The sequence below is a fragment of the Prunus mume genome, linkage group LG2, assembly GCF_029339155.1.
Source record: "Prunus mume cultivar Tortuosa linkage group LG2, ASM2933915v1, whole genome shotgun sequence".
In the NCBI taxonomy this organism is placed as follows: domain Eukaryota; kingdom Viridiplantae; phylum Streptophyta; class Magnoliopsida; order Rosales; family Rosaceae; genus Prunus; species Prunus mume.
Window position 1 is genome coordinate 24273701 of NC_142699.1, and position 22458 is coordinate 24296158.

A 22458-nucleotide genomic window follows, 5' to 3' on the forward strand; every position below is an offset into this window, starting at 1 on the left:
GGCACATCATCTCCTATTCGTTGGTCGACGGAGGATGTTACAATCTACCCCCTTAGGTGCCCGATGTCCTCATCAGCACACTCGTACCACACAGCAGAGTGGTTATGATACCATTATGTCACACTCCAGATCAGCTCCGCCATAGCATGATATTATCGGCTTTAGACCCTTCCATACCCTCACGGTTTTGTTTCTGGGAACTCATAAGCAACTTTCCAGTGGGTCATCTATCCTGGGATTACTCTAGCTCAAACTCGCTTAACTTCGAATTCTCATGACTTGGAAGCCAATAAGCTCCCAAAAGCCTCGTGCTAGATGGAGGTGAGCATGTACATATAAGGCACATCACCCCCTTTCTGTTGGTCAATGTGGAATGTTACACTACAAACCTTTCAATTGCATCCCTACTTTTGTCCACATAACGAAACACCACCGCTATTTGTTCTTTTATTGACACATCACACGATTCATCAACTAATAAAGAGAAGAATGCATGATCCATATCCTTAATGATTTGATTAATAGCTCTAAATAATTCCCCATGTTGTTTGAAGAATGCACCAACAAATTGGAATCCACCAGAGAAATTGAGTAAACCTCAAATATATTGATTGAAAATAAGATGATAAATTGACAAATACATTAAACATAAAACAAAGAAACCCTAAAACCGTAGGAAAACCTAGGTTCTAACTTAGCTAACAAGAACATAATAAAAATCATAGCTAAAATCATATTAGGAAAATAATATCCTAATAGATAACTGATTCTTCAAAATATTAAATTAAATACAAATCTTGATAGAATCATAATTACTTCAAACTTACTCAATCAATTAGAAAATCTCAATGATAAGCCTTCCTTCTTTTCATAGCCCCATAATTGACATTTAATTGAAATTTTTCTCTCTTGCACGATTTCCTTCCAACTTTGAGCAAATTTATTTTAATTAATTTTTTACACCATAATTAACCCATATTTTGTCATACATCACTCGACGCCACCATCTCCTTCAGCTTGATGGCGCCACTATCTCCTTCAAGTTGGGGGTTGAGTTTACTTTATTTTCTTTATTTTAATTGTTTAATTTTTAAATTTAAATTCATTTAGAAAACAAAAAATGGCTAAACATTTAAAAGGACCAATTTGCCCCTATTTTGATGGAAAAAAGTAACATAAGTTAGTCTAGGACTTTTGTTACAAATGAAAGTAGAGTTGAGAGACTTTAAAAGCCATTTAAAAAGTTGAGGGACTAAAGCTCAAGTGGCTCCTAAAAAGCCTTTATTATATTAAGTAGTTGACAAGTTAAAGAAAATTGATTATCTTCTTCAACATGCTTTTGCTTCCATTGCTTAATGGACGATACCTCAAGTTGGTACCAGGTGCCGAAGTGCGTATATGGAGGTACACACGCGTATCATATTTCCCGCGTGGGTGTGGGCCAACACATGAATCGGACCCGTTTGGCACAAAAGACTACACTGGTACAGTCTTTGTGTAGTCCGCCAATCCCGCCATTTGACACGTCTTTGCGCTTAACCGGCTCCCATCCCATCCACACCACTTGTTCTTGAGCCTTTTATTTTTCTAACTTTTACAACGTTGCTGGCTTCTCCATCTGTCTGAAAAACCAAACACCCTAAGATTTACCTTGCTCGGTTAAAATTTAACTTTTTGCGAAAATCTAGAGAGAAGAAAGATACAGAGTTGCCATTTGTATTTTTTTGGTCAAAGTCTCCTCAGAGAGAAAGAGGGAGGGAAGTGTTGTTGTTGTGTGTGTACAGTAGGAGGAGAAGACAAAGCCGGCTCCTTTTGTTTTAGTTCTGTTTCACTACCCCGTTATCAGATTCTTTTACGCCCCAAAAGGATTGGGATTTTTTTTTTCTTCTCGCTCATTCTCTTCCTCTTTGTTATCGTTTTTGGTGTTTGTGGACTTGGATTCGTTTGCTTTTGTCCTTTAGATAGCGTCCGCATCTGCCTGATCGCTTCAACAAAGAGGAAAAGAAAGACAGAAAGTTGCCCAGATATTTGAATGGGCCTCGTATTGGGTTGTTGTAAAACAGGGATTGGAAAACCAAACTCTGATTGAGCTTTGGATACATCTGGGATAAATTTTCTTTCTTTCTTTTTTCTCCTTCAATTTTTGGATTGGAAACGAGTAAAAAATAAGTGTGCTTTTTGATTTGGGGAAATGGGTTGTTTCCCTTGTTTCGATTCGAAGGAGGAAGAGAAGCTGAATAATCCAGTGAATGAAATTGATGACCGGAAGCAGGGTCAACCAACGGTCTCTTCTAACATTTCCAGATTGCCTTCTGGTTAGTTGTAGGCAGTTTTCATTCTTTCATTAAATCCTTATTATTTGGTAATTTCAATGTCTTGTTGCTTGATCTGATCTGGGTATTTCTCATTCATTCGTTTTTTATGAAGAACATGCTGAGGATGCCTTCTTCGTTTAGTTATTTGGTTTTGTTGTATATTACTTTGCTGCATGATTGATTGTTTGATTAAGTTTGTGAGTTCTAAATTTGATATGTTTTAGGTAGACCCCACCAGATTTTGACATAGTTCATAAAGACTGTTCCTATCTTTTGTAAAATTAGATCTCATGATGACTTTGATTGTTCAGGTCAATCTGATTGGTAGCCAGTGGTGGTGTCCCAAGTTGTAGCTTATTTGCATAATTGAAGAACTAACATAGATATTCATAATTTCATCCAATTGAATACAGTACAACTGAATTTTATAACCTGTCCTTTATATGTTTTAGAACATGCCAAATTTCGATAATTTCCTATTGGGATTGTGGTTTCATTGAGTTTCCTTTGTTGCAAATCCAATGGATCTTTGGCTTCGAGTGTTTTGTTGAACTCAGGGAGGTGTAGGGGAGACTGATATGATACTTAGGGATCTACACTAATTTGTTACAATTGTATTTGCAGGAGCAGACAGAATGAGATCAAGAAGCAATGGAGGCTCCAAAAGGGACCTGGGGTCTAAATTGCCTGATCTCAAGGATGTACCTGGGGTACAAATTGCTGCTCAGATTTTCACTTTTCGTGAACTTGTGACTGCAACAAAGAATTTCAGGCCAGAGTCTTTCATAGGGGAAGGAGGATTTGGGCGTGTATACAAGGGGCGACTTGAGAGTAGTGGTCAGGTAAATTCTTTTGCTGGTGCATGATCTGTTATTTATACAGAGATCAGGTATTACAGGATTGAGTTTTTGAAATGAAGCAAATGAGGCAATCAGTACAGGAAACATGAGTGAGATATTGAACATTAGTAACCTGGTGGAATCAGTATATCAAAATAATAATAAAAATTTAGCAATTATATTCTATAGCTGTATGAAGTACTAACAAAGACTTCTAGGTTTTGCTTTATTATTTCAACAACAAAAAGATAACTAAATTACCAATGACGAGGCTATAATGTGAGCTAGATTCTAGAGTTTTCAGTGTCATAAGGATGGTTATTAGACACTGTTAGAAATCAAAAAAGAAAAGCACAGTTGTTAAACTTCTCATTCAGAATCTAGAATGCTATAATTCTTGGCCCCATATCGTACTTTCCAATCCATCTCAAAACGCCAAGGTTATACAATGCTTATGATATCCATCATGAATTATTAAATATTTGCAAAAATTGCAAAAATTCCACCTCGACTTTGAGGGCTATGTGCATTTGCCAGCCGGCAAGCCACCTCCCCTCAGCCAGCCCGATTTCTCCTCCTCCTGGCCAGCATGACCCCTGCAACCCACATTCTCTCATCCCATCCAACCCCTCCCCCCCGCCCTCAGCATTCTTTCCCTCCAATCTCCCATGGGGCTGCACTTTAATCTTTTCAGTTGTTTATTTATTTATATTATCTCAAGTTTTTATTTATAGATTCTAATAGATTTAGAATTTATTTTATTTTATAATTATATTTTTTTCATGGGTGAGGTATTGACGAGAATGCCCTTGAAAATGTGTCCACGTGCAAGTCATGTGATGAATTTTGACGTAAATTCTCACATAAGGTGACAGAGACTAGCGCAAAAAGTAAAGTTTGGATGACAAATTGTTGAAATTTTTTTTTTCATTGGGTGGCTATTGCACACACCCCCCAGGTAGCATTTGTGCTATTTTGCAATTTTGTCTATATATTTAGACTGCAGATTCACTGACATTTCTAATAGGTCATGTATGTGCAGCATGATTTCACAGTATTTACTACATGTGACATGTTTGAGATGATTTTGGATTCTTAACTTTGTTTTATGGCTTTAACAGGTGGTTGCTGTTAAGCAGTTGGATAGGAATGGACTTCAGGGTAACAGAGAATTTCTGGTTGAGGTTCTCATGCTCAGTCTTCTGCATCACCCCAACCTGGTGAATCTGATTGGGTACTGTGCTGATGGCGATCAGCGGCTTCTTGTTTATGAATTTATGCCCTTAGGATCATTGGATGATCACCTTCATGGTATCTTTTCCTTTTTGTTCCCCCCCTTCTTTTGGCTTATTGTCTGTTTCTCGCATTATGAACTTTTTACTTTCTAATTTCTTTTTCATTAATGTCAACTAGTGAATAGTGGTCATGGATTCACCTTATGGTGTTCAATTATTTAGACATTCAACAGTTCTGCTCTGCAAATATGGCAAATACATGTGCTGCATGCTATGTGGAAGTGCTTTTTCAACGGTTTCTTTTTCTAAAAAGGAAAAAAATGAGGGAATATTTACAATGTTGGAATGAGTGGTGAAGTTTAAAGTATTGCATACATAAATATAAGTATTTTCTTTTATCAAATGTCGTCTCAGTAAAAAAATAGAAGGAAAAAGAAGAACATTTGTTTATATTGCTTGTGGTGATTTCCTTATGTTGATTTAAAAGATGCAAATAATCTAACAGAATTGTATCCAAACGATTTGAATGAATCACCTATAATAGTATGTTGATTCCTGTGCAGATCTTCCACCTGATAGGGAACCATTGGACTGGAACACAAGAATGAAAATAGCTTCTGGTGCAGCCAAAGGATTGGAATACCTGCATGACAAGGCAAACCCTCCAGTTATTTACAGGGACTTCAAATCATCCAACATATTGCTGGAAGAAGGATTTCACCCAAAGCTTTCAGATTTTGGGCTTGCAAAGCTTGGTCCCACCGAAGACAAGTCACATGTGTCGACCAGGGTGATGGGCACTTATGGTTATTGTGCTCCCGAGTATGCAATGACTGGACAATTGACTGTAAAGTCTGACGTCTACAGTTTTGGGGTAGTCTTTCTGGAGCTGATTACTGGACGTAAGTCCATTGATAGCAACCGGCCCCATGGAGAACAGAACCTTATCACATGGGTAATTTTTACTTACTTAGCATAATTGCCTGAAACTTATCTTCTTGTTGTGCAGGCTCTGTGGGGCTGCCAAGCATGGTTTCTGTGTTGGTGAAAATAACTGAACGGCAGTGGTTTTATGTCTATGCAGGCACGTCCGTTGTTCAATGATCGAAGGAAGTTTTCAAAATTGGCAGATCCAAGACTGCAGGGTCGGTATCCAATGCGGGGTCTCTACCAAGCTCTTGCTGTGGCATCCATGTGCATCCAGGAACAGGCTGCCACACGGCCTCTCATTGGGGATGTGGTCACTGCTCTGTCTTACCTAGCCAACCAGTCATATGACCCTAACATGGCTTCAGGGCATGGCCACAGAGGATCTGGAGAAAAGGATGAGAGAAGACACAGAGATGAGAGAGGTGGAAGGATATTGAAAAATGAGGAAGGGGGAGGATCTGGACGCAGATGGGATTTAGATGGTTCTGAGAAGGACGATTCCCCGAAGGAAACCGTGAGGATGCTAAACCGGGATTTGGATAGAGAACGAGCTGTTGCTGAGGCCAAGATGTGGGGAGAGAATTGGCGAGAGAAAAGACGACAGAGTGCACAAGGCAGTTTTGATGGCACTAATTTGTAGTGCCATATTGTACAAGGCACCGTCTTTGTCATGAGTTCCTTGCCTCCTTTATCAGCAGACCAACATGTTTTCTAGTTTAACCATTTTTATTTTCCTTTCCTCTTATCCAAACATAAAGAAGAAGAAGGAACCCATAAATGGAAATTGTACATTATCTTCTAGGAGAATGAGAACAGAAGAAACAGGACGTATTTAAAAATTTTGAGAGTAGACACGTCTGGGTAATGCTATGTGATTCTTCTGTCTCTTGTGCTCGTAGTGTTTTTTAAACAAATAAATAAATAAATATCTGTGGTTTGTCCCTGCATTCTAGTCTTTTTCAACCAGAGTTTTATCGAGTATTTTACATGTTTCTTTGGTGATGCGTCCATGCATGTGTTCAATGACTTAATGTCCCAAAGAAACCGGATTAATTTGCACTTTATTCTTCTTTCCTGCCTCTCTTATCCTTTAAATTATTGCTCTTCGTTGCGGTTAAAACTTATCTTTCTATGTTCCTTTTTAATTAAACTTCCAAAAAAATTAAAGTATAGAATAGAATGTATAATTCTCTCTTCTTGATATTGAAAGAACTCTCAAGTTCGAATTTTGACAATCCTTAATACTAAGCTGTGGTTAATGTCCATGGCAGTACGCCATAGCCGTTGTGTGTGATATATAGCTAGCCAGGGCCATGAATGAGAGAGAAGGGGATGCACCATTAATTTTTTCTTTTCTTTTCTTTTCTTTTTTTTTTTTTTGGTATATATATACATATTTTTTATGAAATGAAAGTTTAGAGGGATGGGAGGCTATTCCATTTGAGGGCCAGAGTGAGTGATGCACCATTAATTAAAGTACTCTCACACATGTTATATTAATTAGAGTAATTCTAGAAGGATGACATCATGAGATTTTAGACGGACCACATTAGCCAATGCATCACATGACATTATACGGCATGTGGTAATTAATTCACTTATCAAGTCAAATTTCTGGTTAATAACTTGATCATAGATTCATATGCATACTCTCATATCACAATTAAGTATTGTTATTATTAATAATATAATTATGATAATAATACTGAGTAGAATTGAAGCCAAGCCAAGCGTACGGTATAGCTGTAGCTTTCTTCCCACCCTCCTCAGTTACTTCTTAATACATCGATAGCACTGCCCACAGTTCCACGCATGGACACAGCGAATTAATTAGCATTTAGCAGAGACAAACATTAACCAAAGGGACCAAAGCACATGTGAAACGACATGCAGTCTTGGCCTGGAGCGGGCGCTACCTGCACTGCTCACACACATCAAACGACGCCGGATTCATCATGACTTGTATATATATAATTATGCACACGATGCTGCAGCAGTGTGAGAGCCTGAATCCACCTCCACGCTCTTGTCGTGGTCATGCGGAGGAGGATCCACCGGATGAACCTCGGAAGTTGCTAATGTGGTTAAACCGACAACGTTTTTCACGTGCTGATCAGCAGCAGCAGCAGCTGGTATCTTTTTCTCATCATCTTCTATGATCACCTGTTCGCGGTTTCTGTAGATGGCATAGAGCAGCATCTGAAGTAACCCCAGAATAAAACCCAACACGTTTGGAATCTACAAACAAAAAAAATCACAGAGGAAAATGATCATTAAAATTAGTTGTTAATTATATACTAATTAATTAATTAAGTGAATAATATAAATGGAAAATAAATTATGTCTACTCACTGCAATACAAATGTCCTTGAGGAAAAGACCATAGGAAAACCACATTACGGCACTCAATGTAAGGAAAAATGATAAGCTAAATGGCATGAATTCCACACTCCTTGTTCGGATGACCTGTGCCTGCAATTTATATATAACTAAATTAATAAATTAAAAGAGAGTAATTCTAATTTGTATGGGATTGATATTTAAGTTAAGTAAAATTACCACAATACTTAAGGGGGCAGCAAAAACAATGACAGAAATGGCGACATTGATCCAGCCAAGAACTGGGACCCGGTATTCACTTCTCACAGCAAAGTGTGAAAGGACAAGGATCGAGCAGAAGAGCCCCACGTTCATAAAACCAAATAGTTTCAGGGTGAATTTCTGCCAAAAACAAAATAATATTTGTTGAATTAAGACATTAATTACGTTACGTTACGTTACGTTAAGTCACGGTACGCGCAAATGAAATAAATGATTAAGTGTCGTACCCTGGCATCCTTTGGTGCATAAAAAATGAACATGACGATGTAGATAGTTTCTATTACAGTTCCGAAGGAGTTAATGGTGATGAGAAGCATAGCATTCTTTTTCAGCAACGCATAGTAGAACCAAAGCATCCCACTGAACAATGCTACCAGATATGGCACCGATTGGAAACCTTGAGTTGATTTTTTCTTGTAAATTCCATAAAATGTGGGCCTGCAACAACCACCAAAAAATAAGAAAGATATTTAAATAAATATAACTCTGTGTGTATCCCTTTTTAAATAAATATAATATATATATATATATATATGTACGTGTCACTTACATTGGGGCTAGGTAAACCAAGAACGAGATTACATTTCCTGTCATCAAAAGAAATTATATTAATTATCAACCGGTCACTTCTTTGTAAATTGTTAGATATTTATGTAAGTGTGGTCATTCAAATGGAATTTCTAAACTAACCAAGATTACAATAAAAGAAAGAAAAAGAAAAAAAAACGGTTTAATTATCTAAGTGATGAGGAAAGGTTGATCATCCAAGATAACACTGCTTTACAATGTTACTTAAATATAAAAACTTACCCGTAAATGAACTAGAAGAAAAAATTGGACAACTTATTGTCAAATTTAGAAAATTTATGGTTGTTTGGATTTAAATTCCTCCTCTGGATTTTGCCAAAGATGAACGAATGGCAACTAAGAAATAAAGATGACTCATTACCGAGAAGAATATAACAATAACAAACAAGTGTATGTAACACTCAACAAATATATATATGACGCATGCATCATATTTTTGTCTTGCTCATTAATTTGGTACACCCAGCTAATTAAGTTAGTGTAGCTAAGCTAGCTATAACCCAGTTTCCATCACACTGAGAGCTGATGGAAGACGTTATATATCTCAAAGAATGAAGATCCAGATCATACCAATTGGCCAAGGCAGTCTGAATTCCCCTTCTCGTGCATTAGACATATGGCTTTTGTCAAAATAAATATATATCTCAAAGTATAATGCATGTTTGTTTACCTAGGATACCAAATGTGAATGCCCAAGGATGGTGGCTGTCTGCTAGTGCACCCATGATAGCAAACTCAAAGTGAAATTCTCTCTCTCACAAAATGAAAACTAAAAGGATAGAAGAAGAAGCTTAGACTCAGTTGGTGAAGATATGAGTAACCCTAGAGCTCTCTCTTCCTCTCTCTCCCTTTCTCAATTCTCAATTCTCAATTCTCAATTCTCATGCAGAGAGAGAAAATGAATGGAGAAGTAGTGAGTGGTAAGGAGGATGGTTGATGGGTTTGCGCAGCTTTGTTTATATACACACATAAAGTGGGAAAGAAGAAAAGAAAAAAGAAAAAAGGGAAAAGGAGAAATAAGTAAGGGGTGTGCGTATTGAATTCATTCTGGTTGCATGACAGATGGAGGATTAGTAGGTGGTGTACCACAAACTCATTCACTGAACCACAAATAGAAGCCCCAAGTGCCCCACCTCATCGCGTGGCAATAGAGCTAGCACTCACCACACTAGCTATGCACTTTTGATAGGAATTAGGATCACCCCCCCCCAAAAAAAATGTTAATTGTTGATTAATATCACCCTAAAATGAATTAGGAAGTGATAATTCTTTTTTAATATAAGCAATAATTTAAATTACTCTAAATTAATATAATTTAGGGAGAGGAGTACCCGAACTAAGGTGCAAAGTGAAGAACTCGCTACATTCTAACCAACTGGCCTAACCCACATCTATAAAAAGAGATGATTTTTAAGTTCAAGTGTTTGGTTGTTTATTAATTAAGTTTAGAGGGGCTATTAATTTTACCATAACATGAATCCCACGCTCGTTGAGAAAGAGTAGTTAAACTTAATTAGTGGCTTTGCTCTAACTAAAAGAGGAAAATGATTTTTCACGTTACTTTCCTACTCATAGCGCAAAAGCTAGAGCCATACCATTCACGTGACCTATCTCATCTCTCCATTTCCAAACAGGAGTGCCTTCCTCTGCCTTTGAGAGCCGTTTCTCCATTTATTCTGAGGCATTAACGAAACACGCCTTGCCGCGTCAGCCCTAGTTGTCATTTGTATATTTCTCACAAGTCACACACAAATGACAATGTTGTTTTGCAAAGCTTTTGATCCAGGCCGTTGATGTTTGTTTGGTAGCGGGGGTAGCTTCTTCACTGTTCATTCAATTGACCAGGTTTCGTGTGCATCGGGGATCTCAGTGTCAGTGTGCATGACTTTTTTCCTCTTCAAGTAATCAAATTTCCAAGGGCTGCCCTGCTTTTTCATATTATTGTTTGCGGTTTTGAGAGGGAGGGAGGTTTTAAGTTAAGACAAAAATATTAAATTATGATGTTGTTGTTTCATTCTTGCCTCTATTATTTGCTTGGTGGATGGGAGCCTTTGGACACACAGATATGTACCAGCTGGTTTATTATAGGACGTGAATATATATGTGATTTGATTGCCATGTTTTCTTCTCCTAGAATAAATATATAAATCGTGCATATGCTTTATCCTTTTTAATAATATTATCGTCGTTAAACTTGTTTATCAAATTACGTGTCAGTACACATATCCGTATCTCAAAGGACTTTGTACATAATTAGAATAATAAGCAAGTTAATTACGTGAATATCTCAATTTTGAACTATATTTTCAAATAAAAATCTAATTAATTGAGGTCTACGAAAATCGGAGTGGTCTGACAATATAGCATACTAAAGGATATGAAAAGGAGAAGTTTCTTTCTATCTCCTCAAAGCCAAATGTTAAGGTGAGTGTGGTGGCTTTATGACGTAATAGTCCTTGCCTCCTGATATGATTTGGCCTTTTTATCTCATGATCACGATCATGAGACACCAATAATGCAGTGATATAGACACATTCATTCATGCGTTGCCACCAGTATTGTTAAGCAATCAAATATGACAACGTTTTTATATACTAGTAGCTGGCTCGCTCTCTCCCGCTAGCTCCTTACCTTACAGAATAGATCGACGATTAAAGATCAAAAGGGATGCCAATTTAATCTTGAATTTGCATTTTTTTTTTGTTGGCATTTATCGCCCACCATTGAAATTTTGCCTTATCATTTCATGAATCTTCAGAGAGGAAAAGAAAGAAAAAAAAAAAAAAAGGCTATGATTCGTCATTCATGAATGATTGCAATTTGTTATCGATCTCATCAATAAAATTAAAGCTGCCATTAGTATGAAAAAAGAGAATGCTTACATGTGCATATTGACAAACATGAAGAATATTCCCATGATTTTTCTTCTTCATGCATTGTCGACCCTAAAATGAAGTCAACCTTTTCTCTGAACCAAAAAAAGGGAATTAAAAATCTAATTATAACTCCACCTACACCCTACTTGAAATTAAGTAGTTGTAGGTAGGGTGGTCAATTTTTAAATGATAGGAGGTGAAATAGGAGAGCCACCTCCTATATGAGTAAGCTTTTGGGGTTGAATTTTTATGAAGGAATTAAAAAGCTTCATCATGATAGGTGATTAGGATAGAACTCTTGGATGATCATGATTCGTCACGATTACTCATGACTAATTAATTAATTAATTAGTTAATTGTGGTTGATAGATGAGAAGCCTCATGATTGGACCAAATGTCTTCATTTCTTCATTCAAATTTAGAGTATTATTCATTCCAATCCGATCATAGCAATCAAACGAAGCCTTACTCTCTTGTCACTGAAACGATGCGTTTACGACATTTCATCTCTGATTTTCAGTCAAATATATCTTAGATTAGTGGCGATGGCGTTGCCTTCATTTCGTGATATATTGGTGGGAGTCAGTTCGGCATGTCATAGCAAACCAAAGAGATAAGGCAGAGGTACACCATGACGAATGAGATAATCTTGAGGAATAGGAATGGGAAGGAAGAGGGGTGAGCGCTTTTGATCATGTTGGGGTCAAATTGATAAACATGTATATATTTCCTTTTTGTAGCTGTGTGTGCCCAACAACATTAGATTCAAATCACAAAAGCCTGTCCTCTAAAGATGTTGAAATTATTTGATTACGTGCAGTGGAAGCAGGAGGTCTTCGTTGCGCCCTAATCTGTTTAATGTAAATATCTGAGTCCTCAATACTGGGATTACGTGCATGGCACATAACATACTCTTTTTTGGTAGCTCTCCTTTTTCAATTCATGACTGGGTCCAACGTAAGATGAGGTCCGACTCCAAATTTTCAAACGAGGCCACCTAACTAATTTAAATCATTTTTGTTGACTTTGAGTTTAGAAATGCAAAAGTAGTGCCTAAATCGTTATATTCTTATTTTCCTTCAATTTTGTTCGCCTAATTGTTCATCCCATAAGAGAGGGGAATATTGTGAGTTGGGCAAAATAATAAAAAGAGAGATAGCGAGATTTGAAAAGAGTACCAAGATTTTCAATCACATTTTAATACTACATGACGTAGCAATAACTAACTTTTTGTGATATAAAATTATTAATTGACATGATATATACAAATCACTTGACATGCATGTGGTATTAAAATGTGATTAAGAAAATATAGCTTGCTTAACAGTTTGATTTTGATCAGTTTTACTACCAAACTACAATCAAACCAATCAACCATTGAACGGTGTGTTTGGTTCGTTTTGGGCTAAATTAAAGAGGAAAAACAAACCAAACCAACCCACCATTGAGCGATTTGGCGGGTTAGAATGTTTTCCTTAGTTATTTATCTCGATTACCAAATACCAAGAAGTAACAATACAATTTGGTTCGGTTCAATTAAAGCGCTTTGATATATACCAAACTGAACAAAACTAATTTTGATATGGTTCAGTCATTCCAAAATTACACTTGTTTAGGGTATTATGTTGGGAAGTGTTTCTAAAGGGCTAAAGCGGTTCCTAACAACCAAATGATGTTCTAATAGCGTTTGGCATAAAAACTTATAAGTGCTTCTGGTCATAAAAGCGTAGCACTCATAAACCACTTGCAAGTGCTTCATTAGATTTTATATAAATAAATTTACATATTCTAATAAAAACGCTTACGAATAGAAGTGCAGAAGCATTCCCAAACAAACTCTCAGTATTATTCAAATTGAATTACACTACTCGAATTAGTTTGAATTTGCCGCTTTGAACCGTTGGAGCGGTTTTTTCCTCACTCCCTAATTTAACATGAAGTAATTCAATACACATCACAACTTTCGGACACAATTGGCAATGTGTAATGTACATTGTTATAAAACCAAATAAACCACGTTTTCTTACAAGATGGTTCTATGGTGTAGTGGTTAGCACTCTGGACTTTGAATCCAGCGACCTGGGTTCGACTCCCGGTAGGACCTCTTTTTTGTCAAAATTTCATTTTCATCTTTTTCTCTTAAAATTATCGTTTCCCATCTTGAATCGGGATCACTTAATTCTGTTGACCTTTATCTTCATTTCCTTCCCTCTCTCCTCTCTCTCTCTCTCTCTCCTCTCAATTCTCAAGCAAAAATGGCGAACTACACAACCCTAGAAATTGTTCAAGAAAACCCAAACTCAGCCGTCTTCTACCTTTACCTGAATCGCCCAAACCATCGAAACGCTCTATCGCGCGACTTCTTCACCGAATTCCCCAGAGCCCTCTCGTCCCTCGACCAAAACCCAGACGTCAACGTCATCGTTCTCAGCGGCGCCGGCAACCACTTCTGCGCCGGAATCGACCTCAAAACCCTAACATCGATCTCCGACCAGTTCGTCTCCGGAGACCGAGGCCGTGCCGGAGAGAAGTTCCGTAGAGAAATCAAGGAACTGCAGGAGGCGATCACGGCGATAGAACGGTGCCGGAAGCCCGTGGTCGCATCAATCCACGGGGCGTGCATCGGTGGCGGTGTTGATATCGTGACCGCCTGTGACATAAGGTATTGCAGCAAGGACGCGTTCTTTTCGGTGAAAGAGGTGGACTTGGCGATCACGGCGGACCTCGGGACGCTTCAGAGGCTACCCAGCATCGTCGGGTATGGTAATGCGCTTGAATTAGCGCTTACGGGTCGGACCTTTTCGAGTTCGGAGGCTAAGGAGCTGGGCCTGGTCTCTAGAGTGTTCGGCTCCAGGGAGGAGTTGGATAACGGCGTACGTGTCGTCGCTGAGGGTAAGTTTGTCATTCCCGAAACAATGAAATTATGATTAGTAATTATTGTTTTTTTACTTTTAAATTTTAATTAAGTAAATTGTATGCAGGAATTGGGTTGAAATCCCCACTCGCGGTTAGAGGGACGAAAGCGGTGTTGCAGAGAAGTAGGGAGCTGAATGTGGAGCAAGGCTTGGATTATGTTGCCACGTGGAATTCGGCGATGTTGTTATCTGATGATTTAAATGAGGCGGTCTCTGCCTACGCCCAAAAAAGAAAGCCTGTTTTTGCCAAACTCTGAATCTGTAGCTCACTTCAATTTTGTTGTTTAATAAATGGAACATACTTCCTCGCTCCTACATAATATATTTGTATTAAAAAATATATACTACAAAGTAAAAAGTGTGACATGCATGCCAAAGTCAACTTGTCACCGATATGACTGATCATGTTTTTTAAAGTAAGTAAGCACTCCCACGACATTATTTAGATAATAAAAAACTCCAATATCATTCTCGCGTAATATGTGTACTCGATGCAATGTCTTTAATAAATTACATCATTCAATAATTTCAGGCTTCACTAGTACTTAGAGCATCTACAACCTTTCTCCTTATTTTTTAAGTTAAAATTTAGCTACAAATACATAAAAGCATAAAATTTGAATTCCAATCATGTTCTCTAGTTTGGAGAGTCATAAATATTAGAATTATTTTTTAATTCAACATAATTGGTCCATCCCTATACAAAATAATTAAAAGTATGCATAAAACAAAGCAACATTAAATTATATGGGGTTATTATGAGTCATTTCTCTCTCCTCAGATTTAGGAATTTCTAAAGGTCTCTCTATTTTAGGAGGTGGATGTGAAGCACGGTTGAAGTTGTATTTTTCCAATTCATTCCTAAAATTTGTCTAAGGAAATAGTTTATGAAACTCATTATAGATGCTCTTAGTATAAATTTATGTATTTTATTGTTGTAATAATTATTTGGTTGGCTATGGGCCATGGCTTGGGCTCCCATCAAAACTATGGACCCAACAAGTCGACATCACACAACAATCGCCAAGAGATAAATTGATGGATGCCATGCCAGCAATGATTTATTTTCTTGGTCCATTCTAGTGCCGTTTATACTATTTTCGTTTCTCCCCTGAACTTAGTTTGCAAAATAAATATTAAAATACTTTCTTGGCAATTTAGAATATGATTGTACTTTATCTATAAGAAGAAAACAAAGAAAGTCCTTATAAAAAAGTCGTTCTTTGTTTGCAAGTGGAATTTTTTGTTGGTCCACTTCATCCTGACTAGGAATTGGAGAAACCCAAATTAGTTATCAGGCACCACTTGGGTGGGGGAGGTTCTATAATGGGGGTTATGGTGAGGGGGTGTCTTGAGGGGTTCAATCAACCATGATAATAGTTATCACTATTACAAAATTGTAAAATTTCTAATTAGAAAGACATGCTATGTATTGATCCTAATCTTGTTTTCCTGTAGGGTGTTGAAAACAAATTAACAGGTTATTTGATTAATTTTTTTTTTTCACAAGGTGATTTCATTTTATTCACTTAAGTAATTTTGTTATTGGGTGCTTTTTTTTTATGGAGCAGGGAAGGCATTGAAAGAGAGGGAAAAAGCTGCCAAAAAGACTGAGATTTTGGAAAAGATACAGGAAAAGGGGCATTGGACTATAACGATTAAAGGGAAGAAGAAAGGCTTTGCTATATGTTGAGTACAGAAAGAGAAAGGAAAGAGAAAAGGTTGATATTAGGAGATGTGGTAGAATTTGTGAGCAATCATATGTAGTTTCTTTGTTTCTAATTCTATGTAATAAAATTGAATCTTCAAGTTTTATGAAAGAAATAATTTTTGAGTGTATATATTCATTAATAAAGCATTATAATTGATTTTCTAGTTAAAATCGTTGTATAGAATTTCATAGGAAACATAAAACTAAAATGTAACAGCTTGAACACTTATTACGCGACATATTTCAAGATAATAAAACGATGGTTATATGGGAAAAACCGTCGTATGTACATATAATCAATGACCCTTTTTAACACAATATTGTCGTCTTTATATAAAATCAATGACGTTTTTTAACAAAATACCGACGACTTTACCCATAAATGACGATGGTTTTAACAAAATAACGTCAGACTTTTAAACAAAAACCGTCATCTTTATCCATAAATAATTACGGTTTTTTATAAACCGTCGACTTTACCCAAAACAACGATGGCTTTTAACAAAAGAATGTCGTCTTTACATCCGAACAACAATGGTGAAAAGCCGTCGTAGTTTGATACTCCAAAAGATTGTGGTCGATTTAACGACGGTTTTTAAAGTATCACAACGACAGTGGATCACCATCATCTATTTTGTTTTCTGTAGTAGCGTATGTAAATGATCTGATAGCTATTAAGGTTCTTTCATTATAACTCATCATTTAATATTTCATTATAGTCTTTCTGCTAATCAGTCATTGACCTATGAACTTAACCAGTCCAATAATGTTCGGATAGGGTCATTTTGCTTTCAAACAGAAAGAGAAATCCTATATTTTTTTTCGGATGTAGGCCTCAACCATGCCAGTCTGAGTTGCCCAAAATGGAAAACGTTATGATGAGGGAGGAGAGCCTCATACGTTTTCCTCTCCACTATCCTTGTACTTGAAGTCTTTTAGAATTCTAATTGACCAGTGTAGGAGTCTTATCAAATATTGAAAGAAGTCTCAAAGTGTCACAAACCAAATTCTGCAACAAAATTTTGTCATTTAAGTGTCAAACGCACATTTTTTTTAGATGGTAGGCGAGAGGGTAGTGTGTTTTTCATGAACTCTCACCTAGACATATCTTGATTCTCTATATGTTTCACGTGAAATCAGTTGCACCAATAATCTTGAAAATAATTGGCAATAAAGTGAACGAAAAGGAAAGAGGACGGATCATGTTTGCAAAAGTTGTTGGATTTAAAAACAAACAAAAAAAACAAAAACAAAATTTTGAGGCAAGCATTAGTGCTCCACTCACACCAAGCCTTGGTTGCTTTGATGATGCATTGTCATTTGCCATATAGCAGTGAGGTACATCACTTTTGTTAGTGACCATTGATTTTTTAAATCAAGACAGTTCTACACTATCCTATTCCTATCAACATATTACAATAACAAATATTCTGGTCTTCATTTATGGAAGAAGTTTTTGTTAATCAAGGGAGAAGAGAAAGGGGATGAGAAGAAAATATTGTTAGGCTAAAAGTTAGTTATTATTCACGTGAATGAATTTGGATATGAAAAAATTAGAATGATTCTCTCTCAAACAAGGGCGAAGCTAAGCCTAGGCTATGGTGGGCTCTAGCCTAGGGGAACATTTATAAAATATTGAACATGGTCTTATTATTATAGGCTTATTTCTACTCAAATAAATATTAGCTCACATATGCATTGTTCTTTTTTTTTTTAAAAAAAAAAATGCCATATTTGAACCTTGGGAGCCTAGAGGAAATAGCTCTCTGCCTTTGAAAAATTGTATCAACCCATCTTCAGTGGGTTCTTCAATTTTGGTAAGTTTTTCTCCTTTTTTTTTATTTTTTTATTTTTATTTTAAATATTCAATTTCCACTTTTAATTGTTGTTGTTAAGTTTTTATGATTTAGGGTTTGAGTGAAAACTTTTGGAGATTGTTGATATATGTTTTATTTTTGCAACTTGAATTATTAATTAGCTTATTTAATTTTTGGTGTCTAGTATTTCTTGTTAGGATATCATGTCACATGATGATAATAGACCGACAAATAGAGGAAAAACTATTTATTCATTCTTAAAAAAAAAGGTGGTATAAGAAAGATACATTTTCTACATTTAATGTTGATACTTCAATTCCTGAGGAACTTATTGAACTTGGATCTCATTATGATTCTTGTTTGGATTTATTAAATATGTTTAATGCATCTTGTACAATTGTTGAGAACTTGATTAAGGATGGAGCCATTAATTCTATGTGTGGGGAAGCGGCTGGTACGTTCAAAGCGATGACATCTTACAAGTTCATAATATATCTCCTCTATAAATAAATAAAATTAGTCTATCCCTATAAAAATTCTTGAGTCAACCATTGCTCTCCAACTAAGCAAAACATACCATATCTATGAAGAGTGTGTGTATGTATTTCTTCACATACAATTTGAACGCTATCTAATGCATTATGTGAAATGAAAATCATCGGTGATATCTAGACGAGTCTCGAACGGTCAAACCTTATCAACAATGAAAGGCTAATTACAGTTGCCGCGGTTTGCGAATATCTTGGACATGCATGGTCAAAGTTGACTTGGAGCAAAAAAAACAATCCTAAGTACGCAAAATTAGAAAAATACTAAATGAAGTTTAAGCATATTCCTTTGAACTCGAAAACCCCAAGCCGCAAAAATTTAGCGAAATAAAACAAAAACCAAGATTCCGCGCGAATTCCTCGTTCTTTCAATGAACACAGAGAAAAAATTAAAATTAAAATTAAGCCCCTTGGGAATGGAAGATTCTTTCTCTCTCTTTTTTTTTTCTTTTTTTTTAATTTATAAAAAGACAAAAAATTAGTTGGCAATTGGGATTTGTCTGTTATTTTAGTATTGCTGAACCTTGTTAAATACCCCTTATCACTTCCAAGCTTGTGTGTTCTGTGGACCAAGTGCCAATTTTCTAAGCGTCCTCATTTCTTGAATTCGAAAGCTTGCTTGCAATTTTGCAAGTTTGCAAATTTGCAAGAGCAAATGGCTCTGAGGGCCGTGCATGTCTTTAACGTTCCTAGTCTCCACCAAGTCACAGAAAATGCAGCATTGGCCCTCCATTCTTCACGCTTGGCTCAAGGTGATCACCATTCAATCAAATTGCTTTGAATTCAAACAAAATAAAAAAAGAATATAGAAAGTGGTTTTGATCTTGATCTTGGGTTTTGTGAATAGGTGTGAAAGATGAAGGTGAAGAAACCATATATGGATACGAATGGCCCAAGTTCATGGTGATGGGACACAGAGGCAGCGGGATGAACATGCTACAATCTTATGATACAAGGCTCAAATGCATCAAAGAGAACTCTATTCTCTCTTTCAATTCTGCCGCTAAATTCCCTATCGATTTCGTCGAGTTTGACGTTCAGGTAAAAGCATAATCTTTGTGCTTAATGGGCACCCAAATGAAAACAATTAATGAAAAGTAGCAATCTTGCTGCAGTTCGTTTTCTTATTTTACCATAACACATGTTCCTTGGCTTGTCATGGAATTTGGGGCTACAAAATCAATGTTAAATTATTCATTCAAATTTAGGGTACTGATTGCTCTGCTTCTTTTTCTTTTCTGTCCTTTTATTCCATTTTCTTACTTTTACATTTGGGTGCTTTAGAGGAAACTGTAAACAAAAGCTATTTTTGTAGGTGACCAAAGATGACTATCCAGTCATTTTTCATGACAACTTCATTGGCGCTGAGGACATGGTTAGTTCTACTTCTATATATATATATATATATATATATATATATATATATCTCCCAATGCTCTAATCCCATCAATTCTTTATTTTTTTAAATTTTAATGCCATACTGAATATTCATCCTATTTGTAATTTGGTTTTAGGGTGTTTTCAAGGAGCAAAGGGTTACAGACATAACTCTGCTGGAATTTCTTTCCTATGGACCTCAGAAGGAGGCAGGAAAGGTAATCAAAATTGGAGATTGTCCTGTTTTCAGATTGATAAATAATATGCATGCATGGAAGGTAGAATATAGTCTAGGATGAATATTCAGGTCATTCATTCCCATATCCAGGTTGAGAGGCCTATGCTTAGAAAAATAAAAGATGGAAGAATTTTTGAGTGGAAGGTAGAAAAGGATGACTCCCTATGCACATTGCAAGAGGTGTTCGAGAAAGTTGAACATTCCAAGGGTTTCAATATAGAATTGAAGTTTGATGATCAGATAGTCTACAAAGAGGAAAAACTCGAGCATGTTCTTCGAGTGATCTTGCAGGTAAGAATGTTTCTTTAGCATGTTTTATAGAACATTGCAATTAATATTGTTGTTTTAAGCAGATAATATTTCCCGAACTTTCTTTGAACAGGTGGTAAATAAGTTCGCCAAAGACAGACCAATCCTGTTTTCAAGCTTTCAGCCCGATGCTGCACTTTTGATGAGAAAATTGCAGAGCACATACCCTGTAAGATCACATTCCAAACTTCCCCATAGACTGTCTCAAATGAAAAGCCTTCTGTTAAAATGTTTCATAAGACTGAATGATTTTCAATGGCTTACTTTTTGAAGCTGTAATGTATGTGATCCAGGTATATTTCCTCACAAATGGAGGGTCTGAAATTTACGCGGATGTTCGAAGGAATTCGACGGAAGAGGCCATTAAGGTTTGCTTGGGGGGCGGTTTGCAAGGAATTGTATCAGAAGTAAAAGCTATCTTCAGAAATCCAGGAGCAGTGACCAGGATCAAAGAGGCCAATCTTGGCATTATAACCTATGGACAATTAAAGTAAGCCGTTCTTTTGAGTTTTTCATTAGTTTATATATATATATAACTTCAGAAACTTGTCCAATTAATAATGAGATATGTTGGTGGTTCTTGCAGCAATGTGGCAGAGGCTGTGTACATGCAAATTCTAATGGGCGTGGAGGGAGTGATTGTTGACCTTGTTCCAGAGATCACAGAGGCAGTTTTTGTGTAGAACTACCCAATATCATCCTACAAAGGAAGGGTAGCTCATTTCTTCTCAGAGCAGGAACTTGAACTTGCTTTCCTTGTAGAGGTTATGCCAGAGTAGATACAACTTTTGAGGGCCATCATCATCAACATGGCCAGCCAGAACCAGATGAAAATCTTGTGTGTAGAGTAACAGTTTTTTATTGACAAAATAGTTTTTAGTTGTATCCAAATGGTTTCTCAAAATGGAAGATGAGTTTGGAGTTCAAATCATCAACAAAATTTCATAAATAAAGTCACCACATTTTTTTAATTTCCATCTCATTAGAAACCATTCCTCCAATGTTTTTGCATGCTCAAACGACATAATTAAGTAGAGCAATCCTACAGGAAAATAGCAGACTTTACACTTTTGGAGCCCAACCCATAATTAATTATATTAATTCAGCCAAAGTTTTACCATCTCTGGCCCAACCCATACAATACATTCCCAATTCTGGCTGGGCAGGAGTGGCCCAGACTAACACAATAAATAATATTTCTTGAAGGGATATATCAACAATCCGCTGTAGCACAAATTGAATTGGAATTTGATTAATCCGGGTTCGAATCCCGGCAGCGGAATAACTTTTTTTAACTTCCTCTTTTTAGTGTTTTAGAACCTCTTGAAAGAAATAAATAAAGTTAACCAAGGTGGTTGGTGTGAGTGGTTCGGCACTCTCATTTCTTAAGAGAAGGTCAGGGGTTCGATCCCTGCTCTCGTATGGAGTCACCACTTTGGCCAGCACTTTACCCCTTACGGGCCGACCCGGTGTGAGCGGGGATTAGTCTGGGTTGTGGTTAAGGCTTAAAGGTGCCACCCATAGTTGGGGCCCATCCAGGACCACCTCGTGGTTCAAACCAAAAAAAAAAGAAATAAATAAAGTTAAAAAGACAATGTAATTTGCTTCTAAAACTAGAATATATACCCTTGTAAGTTTCGCAGAATAAGTAACAAGGTCTAAAGACACAGCTTTGATATCAAGTGGGCCAGTTGTTCACATCACGCATGCCCAAAGACGCCGCTCTTTTGCTAGCATTGCGTTTGATGGGCCTTTTGAGGAAGCTTCTTTCAAGTGTGCATGGGCAAAGCTTGAAGATACGAAAGTTGGCAAGAAAAGTAAAGCATAAAAGAAAGAAAGTGGACAAGCAAACTAGACACTGAAATCATTTGCCAAGTCTAATTAGGAAAATTAATCACGACATTGAAATTACAGGGGTGATTATGTTGCTACATCATTGTCATCTTTGTTCAACTTTTCCGTAATTACATACATCATACAAACCCTAGATGGCTTGCCTATAATAAGTGTTTGCAGATATTAATCTGATAGCTTGCTTGCTTCAGGCCTGGCTGGTTGACGGATTTGGTTCATAGCTTGAGAAGGAAGAAAATGAGCTCAACCGATGAGTCTATGCGCAATGCATGTGTAAGAAGCAATGACCTCCGGAAGCCATCGGC

The 22458-nt window shown here is 36.8% G+C and overlaps 4 protein-coding genes and 1 non-coding gene across 6 annotated transcripts; 4 read left to right on the plus strand and 1 right to left on the minus strand.

The window, feature by feature from the left end:
* The first annotated feature begins 1528 nt into the window (after positions 1–1528).
* PBS1 (Protein kinase superfamily protein) lies at positions 1529–6266 on the plus strand. Its single transcript, XM_008223998.3, has 5 exons — positions 1529–2315; positions 2940–3157; positions 4276–4465; positions 4953–5344; positions 5474–6266. The coding sequence occupies exons 1-5, from the start codon at positions 2192–2194 to the stop codon at positions 5957–5959; spliced, it is 1410 nt and encodes a 469-aa protein (XP_008222220.2). The 5' UTR covers positions 1529–2191; the 3' UTR covers positions 5960–6266.
* A 708-nt stretch (positions 6267–6974) lies between these two features.
* SAG29 (senescence-associated gene 29) lies at positions 6975–9433 on the minus strand. Its single transcript, XM_008223999.2, has 6 exons — positions 9179–9433; positions 8471–8507; positions 8148–8358; positions 7879–8040; positions 7672–7791; positions 6975–7557 (listed from the first exon to the last, which is right to left on the minus strand). Exons 1-6 carry the CDS (start codon positions 9231–9233, stop codon positions 7294–7296), a joined length of 849 nt encoding a protein of 282 aa, XP_008222221.1. The 5' UTR covers positions 9234–9433; the 3' UTR covers positions 6975–7293.
* Positions 9434–13416: 3983 nt separating this feature from the next.
* Positions 13417–13488, plus strand: TRNAQ-UUG (transfer RNA glutamine (anticodon UUG)). Its single transcript has one exon. It is a non-coding gene; the product is annotated as a tRNA-Gln (tRNA).
* Positions 13489–13544: 56 nt separating this feature from the next.
* Positions 13545–14619, plus strand: DCI1 (delta(3,5),delta(2,4)-dienoyl-CoA isomerase 1). Its single transcript, XM_008224000.3, has 2 exons — positions 13545–14276; positions 14366–14619. Exons 1-2 carry the CDS (start codon positions 13640–13642, stop codon positions 14554–14556), a joined length of 828 nt encoding a protein of 275 aa, XP_008222222.2. The 5' UTR covers positions 13545–13639; the 3' UTR covers positions 14557–14619.
* A 4326-nt stretch (positions 14620–18945) lies between these two features.
* LOC103322120 (glycerophosphodiester phosphodiesterase GDPD2) lies at positions 18946–21253 on the plus strand. 2 transcript variants are annotated; one of them, XM_008224002.3, is made up of 8 exons: positions 18946–19127; positions 19223–19416; positions 19691–19750; positions 19890–19970; positions 20081–20281; positions 20373–20468; positions 20593–20789; positions 20886–21253. In XM_008224002.3, exons 1-8 carry the CDS (start codon positions 19031–19033, stop codon positions 20980–20982), a joined length of 1023 nt encoding a protein of 340 aa, XP_008222224.1. In that variant the 5' UTR covers positions 18946–19030; the 3' UTR covers positions 20983–21253. The 2 variants fall into 2 exon arrangements, with proteins under 2 accessions (XP_008222224.1, XP_088902468.1); XM_089046342.1 differs by lacking the exon at positions 20886–21253 and having other exon boundaries at positions 20593–20793.
* Positions 21254–22458: the final 1205 nt, after the last annotated feature.